Consider the following 13,765-nt stretch of genomic DNA (forward strand, 5'->3'; position numbering starts at 1 on the left):
CATCTTATACCAATTCACTGATGTGAGATTGGTCTTTCTTCCAGAATCATATTAAGCAACCTAGCTAGCATCTTCCTGATATTATTCATTTACCCATCTTCTGTCCCAGAGGGAAATTGTTTAAAAGAGATTTTAGAACAAATATTATGTGCATTATTGTGTGGGCTCATCCTGGATAAAGGAAGGTTGAAAAAATATGCCTTAGACTTGGAATGAAAGTAAATTAGCTTTTGCTCTAAAATGGCTCTTAATCCCTGTGGAATTTCATCCCATGATTTTGACTGGCCAATGAAAAAGATTGTTTTTAGGGCACCCATGAACTTCAGGGGGTTGTCTGTGTATAAGGAACTGTGTGAGTAGAAAGGTGAAGATCTGATACTTCAAAACAACTATGAATCTTTTAAAAAAATATCCAGAGATGGCAGGACTTTATCCAGAGATTTAATCAGGCCCAACTTGAGATGTCTTGGGGTTATCATGTAGCTTCTCCCTTAGCAAAGACATGTATAACTTCACTGGACATGAACAGATAAGAGAGTCCTACCAATTATCTCGACTTTCCAGTTAGAGCAATTACTTTGATCTTACAATTATGGTATGTCATGTGCCTAATAAAAAATTAATCAAATTATACACTAAAGAAAAATAATTAATGAAAAAATTCTTCTACCCACGGAATCTCTGAACAGTGTTAGGCTGAATATTAATTACACAAGATGTTTAATTGTTATTTGCTGAGGACAACTGCTATGACTCCTGTCTCTTAATGTTACGTGAATGTCAATTAGATTCTGACAGATGACAGTCTCCTGTTCATGTTTTTGTCTTCCAGTTGGAGGTGCTGCAGTTTCTGATGCACTGAAACATCCTCTCCTGTTGCAAATATATTCTAGCAACATTGTGTGAAAAGCCAACGGCCAACCAAGTCAGGCTAGTAAAAAAACAATAAAAACTTTATAATATAATATATTAAATGGATATTAAATTAATCTCAGAATATTAAATTAGTCTGAGAGAGATGACTAGCATTTTGGTCTTGAGCTGGGATGAGAAAGACAACTTTGCACAAAATTGCATATTCAATTAATAAGACTTTGACTGATTTCCCTTTTATTTCCTATTTCAAGCAAAGCTACTCTTCTTGAAATAGAACATCAAAGTAAATCATCTGAGGCTAATATTGAAAACAGTCAAATGCCAAGATTCCCTCATCTTATCTGAACTTGACTTTAACCTCAAGCTGACATCCATGGGTTTGATCAGAGTTGCCCAAGTTTTGATTCATTTATCTTTACACAAATTTAGTTCTTCTGTGTTGAGAAGTTTACATTTAGCATATAAATAGTCCTGTGCAATTTACTTTAGTTACTGCATCATTTAGAGACGTACTGCATAGTTATTAGTAACCAAGGGTAACTTGCCTTCCATATTTAAATGTATATTAATGTACACATAGGCACATATGTGGGTATTTTACCAGTATTTCATGAGAAAGCCATATCATATCAAATTACTTTGACAGTAAATAACTGACTATACAAATAAGTATATTTCAAGAGTATATTTGACTAAAGGTCGTTTAAGGATAATCTGAAACTTCTTTTTATCTCTTTATAGCTGTGTTGTAATTGAAAGCACCTGACTTTATGAATCCTGATGCCCCTGTAGAATATTGGAGGATGATAATTTCACTACCCTATGGTAGGAAAAGCATAAAAGAGAGAAAAACTTGAAATCTGAGAAAATGATGACATGGTACCTGGCCTGTTCCACTTACTTGCTTTGAATGGACCTGCACATTGAGCGATGGCTAAATCCATTTACAAGTACTCATGTATTTGTTAGATACTCAGTACTGGTTAGGACTATACCAGCCCCTTAATGGTCTCATTTAGCACTTAGCTGCTCATGCTGCAGATTAAGAGTTGTCTGCCTTGTGTCTTTAACAGGCAGATTTTAGTCAGGTATGGCTGAATCCATTTGATTCTTTCCCAACAGCCCCACCAAACAGGACTGAACTGTTTCCATCCGAGCTATAGTCAACATCTTAAGTAAAATTTTTAAAAAAGTTATATAAAAATTATTATATGGTCTTGCACAATTCTGAATAGTGGCCTTGAAGTTTCAGTTCTACACACATAGTCATAAATTAGTAGCTCAGAGACTAAAATATCCTTGCACCTTCTCTTCCCCCCTCCTCCTTGCTATCCAAGTTTTTGTACTCGCAGCTGAGTCAGTGTCAATTTTGCATGTCTATATTAGAGATTATGCCAAAAATACACTGGAGGGTCTCAGACCACTTTAGAAGGCTGTAATCCTATATTGACAGTACTCATTAGGGAATATGATACATTTGCATCGGTGCAATTATGACTTTGCCCACTGGCAATCTCCCAGGACACATGCTATTCCCTGACACATTTCCTGTAGCAGTTACCTTTCTGCACTGTGTAAAAAGAAGCCCTCTTCCCATCCTGGCAACATCATTTAGTGCGAGACCTAATTGTACGTGCCATGAGCTTTCCTCTGCTGAGACTGCTGTATATTCACATATGCACTCACCAAAAAGCACTTATTTTTCTGATTTGCATTAATATCTCAAAAGAATGCTTTGATCTACGTATATAACCTCCTCTTCACCCCTCCTCCTCTTCTACAACCTGTTTTCATTTATTAAAAACACTGCTTCAGTTTTTTTGCTGGAGCTTGTCAAGGGACAAGAGATATGAGGATCCTTATTATTCACGTCAGACCAATTATTCTTTCTCCTTCTGATATATTCCCTGCTTGATAATCTGCGTATTGCTGCTTCTTAAACTAAAGATCAGTTTTGAATTTGGCTTTCACTGTTTTAGCTTCCTCTAAAAGCAATTTGTCAATGAAAGCCTAGTGCAAAATGGCTCCCAGACAAGGAAGATGGTCTAGTCAATGTGACAGGAGGAAAACAGCAAGAACTCTTACACTTAGACCAGTCTCTTTTAATTGTAACCAACGCCAAGTGTGACTTCTCAGCAGCATGTTCAACATGTCATATCAGAGATGAAGGTCCTATGGAAAAAATATTGGAAAGAACTGGCCATGTCCCACACCATTTATCTCATTTAGAATTATTGGTAATATTCAGCTGAACATTTAATTCAACTCTACACTTAATACACTTTAACTAAGTCATTCACTAATGATCTCCACTCTGTTAATATAGTGTTCTACATGTGGAAATAAATTTAAAAATCAGTGAAGCTAGAGAATTCAAACTGATGCAACATGTTTTAGTTTACTTTCTGTGTAACAACTTCCCACTCCATAGTAATGCTTCCATCTTGCATTGACAAGACTGTCTTTTAAAAAGGATGCATTGATACAAAATTCAGCAAATTATTTAGTCTAATCTTAGCTTCCCACTAAGCTATTCAGCTTATGCATGAGTTGGACGTTTTATGTTTATGGAGTTTAAATGTTTTCTTGGATGTGGGCTCAAAACAGTATCTTAAGACTTTTCCCCAGCGGAAAATAATTTCCTTAACAGGGTAGTGGTGAGTCATCTGGTCTTTGTGCCTTAGGGCTCTGCAAGTGAGGTGAGTAGATATTGCTACAGCACTCAATCATATGAAACCACAGCTGCCTCATCTGTAACCACATGGAGACAAATCAATACCATTAGCTTCAGTGAAGTTATCCTCTTGACATATTTGACTCTAAATCCTTACCTGGAACACACAAGGGTGAGGACTTGTGGACAAAAAAATACAAAACATCAGAGGATTGAAAGTAAATTTTTCTTTAATCTCTTCCTGGGAGTTGGCTAAATTGTAATTAGTATTGTACAAAAGTACCTCTGAGGCTGGGGCATGTAGGAACTGGAACTGTAGGGGCACAAGTGTGGTGCACCATACAGACAAGACTTCTTTCACGTCTTTTAGCTTTCGCTTCAACTAGCCAGGACTAAAAGGATTAAAGTGGAACAGGATGTGCTGTAATTTGTATATACCCACAGCAAATTATCATCACAGCAGAGGAAGCAGCAGAAATCTCATGGCTTAGCAGGACATCTGAGGCACAATACTTACAAAAGATATGACTGAAATGACAGGGCTAAAATACCACTCCTTGTTCAAAAATCCCCTTGATCATATTAATTCCCCGTTTCCGGCAGAGCTCATGACTGAGTGCTGTCTTCCAACCCAAGCCTTTTCTCACTTACATTGCTGTCAAGCCAGGGACCTGACTGCCTATACGTGCGTGAACAGCCGTGTGGGGGCTGGCAAAGGAAGCTCGTTTGCATATGTACAGTCACACTTGCAATTCCATCTAGATATCAGGGCCTGCGCAGCCCTTCCCATCTCTGTATGAAGAATATTTCTGCAGAAAGGCTCATCCAAAGCCAGTTAGAGCCAAGCAAGCTCTGTTAATTTCCTTTGCTATTTTTCACTTGGGGCACATCATTTCAGTTGCAGAACTGACCATGCCTGTACATTGCCTGCCATGCCAGTAACAGACTCCTGTAGATGGACTGCTTGCTGGGTGACACATCTGCCACTAGCTCTCATGGTTGCTCTCCAGAAAACCTTTTGATCAATTAAACTCAACTTTAGAAAATTACCTTGTTACAGGACTGCTTCATATTTGGCTTCTTTGCATTGCTCTCTGATACCCGTGTAATCAAATTCACTAAGTGCCTCTTGAGGAGGTGTTGCATCAGCCTGGTCTGAACCACTGCCTGGAGTTCAGCGGTTCTTCCTTTATTTATGTATCAGCCGTGATTTCTCACAATGCAGTTTTTGCACACTGCTTGTTTTACAACACGTGTTTCAAACACACTGAAGAGGAGGATTACCTGTGCCTCAAGCATAAACCCACACATCGTCGAAGTCCTCCCGGACATGCCCAAACTCCCGAGATCGCCTCCTCGGCGCTGCAAGATTGGGGAGATGCAATCTCCCCCGTGCCGCCGCAGCAGGAGCCCCGAATGCTGCTCCAGCTGGAAACCCAGGAGGAAATTACCCCCCGCCACCCATTCTCGCCTCCTCCCCGAACATGCCACTGGAACGGAGATCTCTCTTTTTGCCTCTCCTATTGGACCCTGCGGTTCCCCGCGGCTGCTGCGCGCCCCGATCTCCCGCTGTCAGCCGCCGCCCATGCCGCCCGCGCCGCCGCCGGTGCCGGCCCCTCGCCTCACCCCGCGCCAGGAGGGGAGGCAGGTAAGGGCGGCCGCCCGCCCGCGCGGCGTTGCGCATGCGCAGCGCGCTCCCAGGCATGCTCACTGCCGGGGGCGGGGGGAGCGGGACGCGGTGTGGCGGCGCTGCCCGGCTGCCCTCGGCTCTCCTCGGCTCCCCGCGGCTCCCCGCGCTCGGCTGCCCTCGGCTCGCACCATGCGGCGGCGGGCGGCCGCCTGCCTCCGGGCGCTCTGCCTCCTGCTCCACCTCCGCGCCGCAGGTGAGCGGGGGCGGCCGCGGCCGGACGGCGGGGCGGGCGGGACGGCGGTGGGGACCCGCTTGCGCCCGGCGGCGCACCTGTTGGGCGGGAGGCGGGAGGAGGCGGCTGCCCGGGTCCGGCGGCGGCTGCCCGGGTCCGGAGCCCGGCAGCCCCGGAGGCGGCGGGAGCGCCCGTCAGCACCGCGGACAGCGGCGGCCCCGGGCGGGCGGGCGAGCCCCGCGCTGCGCGCCCCGCGGAGCGGCCGCGCTTCGGCCCCGGATCGCGAGGACCTGGCCGGGGGCTACGGCAGCGAGGGGAAATCGGGACTCCCTGTATTCCTCCTTCTTATTCTATTTATTTATTTATTTTTAGATACTGGTGAGGAGGCGTCGCTACTTGTATGTGCTCGTGGCAGCAGTGGTTTTAGAAAGGGAAATTTCAGCTGCGACAGCAGCAGGCGTTTCGGCTGTTAGCGATGCTAATAAATCCTCTCTCTGCTTTGCTGGCAAAACGTGTGCCTCATTCAGAAATGCAGTGAGCGATCAGCGCCCTAGTATGTACGTGAAGTTCCACTGCCAGTTTCCTTCCAGTAGCCAGAGCTTATATTTCTGGTGTAAATCTCAGGCTTCCTTTAAGCCGTGAAACACTGCTCATCGTTCAGACCCTCCGTTTATCCTGTGCAGACTTCAGCAAATATTATCTAAGGAAGGAAATAAAATCTAGGGTAACTGTATAATTGAATTAAGTTCTCAATTAGTAAAGTTGAAGAGTTTCTTTGTTTTGTCATTTATGACAAGCTTAGCCACTTCTGAAGTAGTAAACGCTTGCAAGTTCCATTAAGTTTAATTAGGAGCTACAATTGAATGCACAGGCACTGATTCTTTCGGTCCTGGGAATGTTATTTTTAGGAAAGATTTTTAAGCTGCAACAAATTTGCGTTGTCTTACTGCAGAATCATTGAAAGGAACAATTGAACTTCTTGTTCAATGTTCTTGTTGAATGTGTCTTAATATAGAAGAGCTGTATGAACATCCCAAATAAGATGTATTATGAAAATAACTGCTTTACTGCCCTTTTTTTTTTTTTTTTTTTTTTTTTTACAGTTGTCAGGAGAAATAACTTTGTCTCAGTTATTGGTGTTTTATTACCCTGTAATATTAGGCTACACTTCATAAAATTTATGGAGCCTCTTTCCTGTAAATCTATAGTTAGGATGCTCATGCTGTTTTGGCTTATATTCATATGTGCAAGAGATTATTGACTGAAAGATGGGAGCATTTCATGATCTGTTTTAATAAAAGCCTTAAGCTGCTTTTAAACTGTTCTTTTACAACATGTATTAAATTTACCATCTGTACAAAATTAGAGTAAAACCTCTATTTGACATAACATGCCATCTAATCTCAGTATATCCTCTATTAACAGTGGAATTTACATTAGTTTTGTTGTGCTTCATTTTTCTATCCTGCTAATGGAAACTGGGTATATATTCTGCCAGTAAGCTGTTCACTTTCCTTACTAAGTTCTGCTTGTTCCATTAAGTTACTGGGAATTCTTGCAAAGAGATCTTGTCTTTATTATGCAAATGTCTCTAATCATAAGGAAAAGAGAGGAAAATGGATGTTTATATGGTGCTGCTGTTTTGCCTGAGTAATCATGGAAAATAATTGTTTCAGAGAAGACAAGGGGGAGGGATGTACAGGAGCTGAACTCAACCTTTGCACGGTTGGGCATGGTTCGCACTGAGCACAAGAGCTGTGCCCCTCTGAGGCAGGGCTGCATACAACTTGCTCCTGTTGGAAGTCATTGAAGATGTCACAACAGTGAAATAGCAAAGGGAGCTTAACATCCTAAGATATCTCTGTTTCATTTGATACAAGTAGAAAATTTGGTCTTACACAGGCTACCACTATGGACATCTTTTATGTATAGCCTAGACCTTTGAATTATTTATGGTGATTTTGAAGCTTTGGTTCATGTGAAATCACAAGATGCATTCTGCTTGCTATGTCACAAATTGTATCCCAAATGTCAATTTTTGTGTAATGTGTTGGAAACTGCTTGGCTTTTTGTTCTGAAGCTGAATTTCTATGAGACATGTTTCTGGAGAATGCTTAAGACACCATCACTATGTATTAGGAAAATCTCTCTTGATATCAGTTGGTGGTAATAGATTTTAGAGAAAACGTAAGTCTACATTTACTTCAGCTAATGCTACAGCAAAAAGAGTTAATATGTTTAAGTAGAGCTCATATGGCAAATCCAGTTTCCTTTTGTAGAAAGTAGAAAATACAATTCTACTACTGTTGTAGTAAAATTTTCTACAATAAAAAGGAAATGTTCCTGTCAAAAATGTGATCAGAGATTTTCATGTGCTCAGTAAGGTACCATTTTACTGAGTTGACTTAGATACTGATTCCAATACAGCATGAAAGTCATGTTATCAGAAAATGAAATATGATTGTGCTGTTGGTATATGCATACATTTCTACCTAAAATAAGACACTTGTGTGTGCATCTCTGAAAACAGAATTAGGCCCTTCTGCTGAGTGCAGCAGGTGAAGTAATCAACCTATATAGAGCTTGCTGTTGCAGGAGGACCTAAATTTGTAGCAAGTGATTACAGGTCAGCATGAACCTTCCACTTACATTATGCATTGCATGAGAGAGTGCACGACAGCGTAGGTTATACTCTCTTTTAGTATGTATGATCTAATACACATGTTCTTGCAATGAAAACCTAGTGTATCCCAGGGTGACTAGGAGGCACTGTCTCCTTGTAAAAGAGTGGCAGATAGTAGGAAAAACACAAAGCAATGCATTAGACTAACTTGTAATTAGAGAGCCATTTGAGTCATGCACATTACTCAATTAATTACCTCTTTCACCTAATTTTATTTTTTAGCAAATTTTAAAAAATAAAATTTAAATATTTGTATTCAGTTGCTGGAGATTTGTGATTCTGTGAAATAGAGTAAGAAAACCAACCTGACTGGTTGGTACTCCAAAACTTAACAGCTATCATTCACAGTCTCAACGCATCACTTACCTTGCATTAAAAACCTCTCTTGGAGAAAGCATTTTTGCAGAATTTGCTTTTAGGATAAACAAATCCTGGTTCTGCAGAAGCAGAAAGTTAACAACTGATTATGTGGTCAGGTCATCTACGTCATGGTTTTTTGAGAAAGGTCTTACACTATCTTGCTAAGAGCTTCTATTACCTCATTTTATTATTCTCTCCAGCAGTGAAGACGTGCATTGCCAGCCTTTAATCAATATGAACCAATGCTTTGCTGCTGGCCTTGTCAGAGAGGAAGTGTGTAGATCCTTGTCTCCACCTCTTGATGGATCCGTTCTTCCAGACCCTCAGAGGAATCACATTTTATCTTTTTTGGGCAATGCTGTAGTAGCAGGAGGTTTGCTTATATCAAAACTGAAGTTTCTTTGACCACAAGCTAACACTCCTTTGGGTAGAATTTGCTAGGTAGAAGGGTATGTTATAAATGTGCTAGACTGGTTCTCACACAGCTCACAGGGTGTCCTGACTGAGTTCTGCTGAGTCCAGCTTTCCTGCTCACACATGCACTGTGTGATGTTGTCATGGTTGGAAATTGATCGAGTGCACTGCAGTTTCTACTTAGGTGTTGGGCAGGCCTATTTTCTCTAAAATGCACAAGCTCTGAACAAAAGTAAAAGAATCTGGAGACTGTACTTTTAGGGTTGAGGTGAGATCTGCATAAAACGCATTTGCCATCAGATCCATTTCAGTAATCTCATACTAATGAATGAATAATTCTAGGTTCCAAATACATTTAGAGTGAAAGTGAAGGAGCTATTGATTTAAAAAATGAATAACATTACACTAACATAATCTAAATGAAGCTGGTTCTTATAATTGCCTTCTTTAAAAACACATTGCTGGCCATGAGTGGGTGTTTTTACTAGAAGAGTCTTTTCTGTCTTTTATTAGTAGGACTCATGGATAATCAGAGGGTAGTCATCTGTCTCTTCAAAGATTCTGTTGGGGGGAAAAACAGTTTTATAATTAATTATCTGACTTCACATTTTTGAGGAAGTATTTAGTTGGAAAAGAGGCTCATCATATTTTTACATGTGGAAATTCTTGCTATTCATAATTTTAAAAGGCATCATCTTCCATGAGAGATTTATGTTCAGTACATCCATTAGGAAATTATCGAAGTTTGTGGTCTGGGAATCTCTGACTAATCCATTTGTTGTATTATAAGGAAGACTAAAACATCTTAGACAGTGAATGCTTGTTTGAGCTTCTCTGGAGAGCAGAGTGGGAGAGTTGCTGAAAGTCCATGAATTAGGCTCTTGGGGGACTGTCTCTCTAGAAGGAGGCCAATGACATAGCTTTGTGGCTCTATTTGGTGGCAGGCCCCCCTCCACCAAATTTACAATATTTTTATTACAATGGGGTATTACAATGATTGCTGTGGGGAATTGTATGCAAGCATTGGGCTCTTACTCCATAAAGCATAGTCATTGTACTGTAGGATTTTCAGCATGGCTTCAGAATAAATACTTGGAGAAGTTATTAAGATCTGCTCAGAAATCCTCAGTAGGATTTTTTAGAACAATACTGCTGTAAAAGAAAGCCAAAACTTTAAGGCTGGAGTTGACTTTGCTTCACAACAGCTATAGATTTCCATGGAAATGCAATTTATTTCCTTGAAATGCCATGTATTTACATCCATTTTATGCAGAGCAGTATTTATCTATAACCTTCATTGGAAAAATGACAGTAATCACAAAATTAGAAAATTATTGCATCAGTTTCTTGCACCTTTTGGAAAAAATTCTGACAGCAGTCTATGTGGTACATTAGTGCCAGGCATAAGTATGGCAGAATACTTAAGTGCCTTTGGGACCACTAGCTCATCTCTTAATTCACATGAGTAGACCTAGTGAAATCAATGGTCTATGGTATCTAGTTTCAGTATTGATGTATCAGGCAGCAGGCCCATGAAATGAGATGCAAAGTGTCTTTTTGAAAAAGATACCACTCATATGTTTAATCCTGATTCACTATAGCTGTGGATATTTTTGGCCAGGGCATTTTTTTTCCTACAGAAAAGAACAAATTTAGCAAAAATAAATTTCCAGTTGTTTCTATTTTCAGCAGATTGCTTATTAGAAAAGCAAAAAAATCCTTGCAATCATCTCTCACCCTCCCTCCCTCCTTTCCTGCTTCTCTTGTGGGTACTCCCACCCTCACCACACGTGCATGTGTGTGTGCCCTTTCTTGCTCTCACAGCTACAAACACACGCATAAAGAATCATTTATATTCCTGCTCACATAGATACATACATTTTGTACTACTTGAATTTGTCTGAAATTTTTGGTCAAAAAATTGTTTTTAGCAGCAAACCAAAATGTGTTTCAATGTTTACAATTGTCCTATCCTGTTCTTGCTTAGCTCTGGTGTACTTTATTTGCTCTGAATTTTGACTTATCATGGGTACTGTGCCTCTGCTGGAAAAGGCCTGGCCTTTGGTTACTGGACCTAGCTAGGAAAGCATGGGAACCCTTCCCATGTAGGAATGTGACCTAGTAGTTCTGTAATGGGATGTAGCCATTGCTAGTAGCAAAGCTGTAAGTTTTGTCCTGATTTTGCAAGGCCTTGTGATTAGTATTTGTCATATTTAATATTAAATATGGCTTTTGCTCATACCTTTGCTGGTGATTTTTGATCAATCTCAAGCACAATCACACCTGGTCTGTCCAAGCTTTCCTTGACCTGTTTGTTTTGCTTGGGTTAGCTCTGACAGCAGGTTTTCTACTTAAGCAAGCATTTGTATCTGTTTTGATCTTTTTTTTTGTGTGTGTGTGGTACAACTGTAGTATACACAGGAGCAGTAACAAAGGCTTGGTAGAACAGCAGAGGCTTGAGGAGTGGAGGCACAGGATGTTTTTTTAGACAAGTGCAGGTGTGGGATGATAAGAGATAGAGCACAATCTTGGCACTGAAGACTCCATGATAGAAAAAGCTCAGTAAAAGGTAAAAATGCAGACCTGGAGCTTGAGAAACCGGTTTTGGGCATTAATGAAGAGAACTAAGAGATTGTATCTAACATACATATGTGGCACCTTTTATAGTAAGTTCAGATATAACCTGGAGCTGCAGACCAACTGAAGACCAAGTGAAGAAAGAGGAAGTATAAATGCATATTAGAAAACATAGATATATGTAGCTTCCTAAGAGGAAGGAAGAAAAGAGGAGATAGAAAAATCCATCAGCATTAACATCATATCACTCCTGGTGAAAAACTCCAGGTGCTGACAACTCCTCATAACAATGCCCATCACTAACACCAGTGGGAAACAATTGATCTGAAGACCCAGAGAAGCATGGAGTTAGGGTAATACCAGGGAAAGGAATAAACAATTTGATTGTACTGTTCCTGTAATTGTGACTTTTTCTCTACTCGTTGTTTTTCTATAAAAGTTAGATCTAGACTAACAACACTTCTTGAATTAGTTCGTTAAGATTTTCACTATGCTAACTATAAACTCTTGGCTTCACTTACATGTGTGAGGTGTGCTTCATCTTTGTTTATAAAAAAGACTTGGAAAGTAACAGAGGAATTAATCTACCCAAAGGAGGCTGTGAGAAGCTATACAGCAGCATGCCTGATCATTAGGTCTAGAAGCTACTTTGAGTAAAGAATGGCTTCGTTTGTATTGCACTACAGGTTTTGGCTAAAGACAAAGCAGTGGTGTTTTGGTATAAGTCTCTGCATGATGGGAACAGTCACAGCATGCAAGTCCCTCTGTTATTTATGGAAAGTAGTTTCCTAAGTGAATTCTTTTGTCAATTCAAAACTTCATGTATTACCAAAGCAGCAAGTAGATTTGGTTTTTTTCCCTTTTCAGATTTCCCTGGTGTACCTCACAAAAACACTTATGAAAGTATGTTCTGTTGCCCAGCTAATGTTCAAGTAGTACTTTAGCCACTGTTTTAACTGAATTTTATTGGCAATAATTTTTGGTGCACCATGCTAAAGCTCAACAGCAGTTTATGTTTGGCTAAAACTGCCTAACTTTATCCAGATGAGATTTAGATTTGATTGATGTACTATTTTGCTGACAGCAAGATATATTGTTAGGTAGACAGTACAGATGCAAAGCATATTGCCTTCAGACAGCTTTTGTTTTCATTTTTGTTTTCAACATAATTTAAAACCTTTACATTTTCTACCAGATATGTTGACTCCTTTTAGTATGTTTGTTGGTTTGTTTGCGTTTTTTCTTTTCTCTTGGTAATGTAGATGAAATAGGGATAAAGCAATAGATTTTCTGTCTTTTGAAGGCAAAGGCAAAGCCAAAGGAAGGTCCTGTTGCATGCACCAGAAGAGACAACTTTCACAGTCCAGAACAGACAGAAGTCTTCTAAACCTGCAGCAGTGTTTGTGCCATGTCTAGAATTACCAACAGTTAGCATTTTCCTTTGGATCATTGCTGTTGTAACTCCTGAGGGTTAGAACCATGCTCATAAATGGTCAGCATGATAATAAGCATTTTGGCACTTAAGCATTTTTTTTCTCCTTTCTGTGGGACAAGACCTCCTTGGTCCTTGTATAGACAAGAGAGAACTGCAAACTCTGCTCTGAATGGGAGTCCATTTCTATCTTGATGTTCTAAAAAGAGGCAGGGAATGAATCTCCCAGCTGTGAGAACCTTGGAGTTACTGGAGAGGATTGATCATTGGTCTGCACAAGTACATTGACCTGCATCTCACAGTGACTAGGATAGCTGCTCAACAGGTAATAAACCGTGGTGCAAGAGATGATAAAGCCAAGCCTGTCCAGTCTGGGCCCCATTTATAGGTTTGAAGGAAGTTTGTATAAGACAGAGAGCTTCTTTCAGAGTGGTGAGCCAAACAGAAAGGAAAAAAGCATGGGGAGCTCAGGGTACAAAATTTAATTACCAAAATTTGGTAAGTATTTTTGTTACTGAAAATGAGAAATTACTTGGCAACAGCCTTAAGTACTGTAACTCAAATTGCATTTGAATTAAATTTATCTTTGAAAGCAATCCATCAAGTTTCAGCATGTTGTTCTCTTACGAAATGAGTCTGCATTTTATGCTTTTTTCCATTCAGTTTCCAGCTTTTAGCATAGAAACCTCAAGCTGTGTAATATACCAAGTTGTTTTTACTATAAAAAGACTTCAGTGTTATTATAGTGCTAGTGTGTTAAGTGTATTAGGTACTATTGTGCATTTAAAATATATGCACTAGGTATCTGTATTCATTTGTGTGTTTCATTTACTAGTCAGATACAGCACTGCACTTTTGTCAGTGGGTTTGGGGTGGCTGCACTGCTT

The 13,765-nt window shown here is 40.2% G+C and overlaps 1 protein-coding gene across 1 annotated transcript in view; it reads left to right on the top strand.

The window, feature by feature from the left end:
- The first annotated feature begins 5,338 nt into the window (after nt 1-5,338).
- Nucleotides 5,339-13,765, top strand: part of PTPRR (protein tyrosine phosphatase receptor type R) — a 140,810-nt gene continuing 132,383 nt past the window's right edge. The window contains exon 1 of the mRNA XM_063155055.1: nt 5,339-5,433. Within this exon, the coding sequence (XP_063011125.1) occupies nt 5,370-5,433 (64 nt within the window). The 5' untranslated portion in view covers nt 5,339-5,369. The remainder of the gene's footprint in view (nt 5,434-13,765) is intronic.

The sequence above is a fragment of the Melospiza melodia genome, chromosome 4, assembly GCF_035770615.1.
Source record: "Melospiza melodia melodia isolate bMelMel2 chromosome 4, bMelMel2.pri, whole genome shotgun sequence".
In the NCBI taxonomy this organism is placed as follows: Eukaryota; Metazoa; Chordata; class Aves; order Passeriformes; family Passerellidae; genus Melospiza; species Melospiza melodia.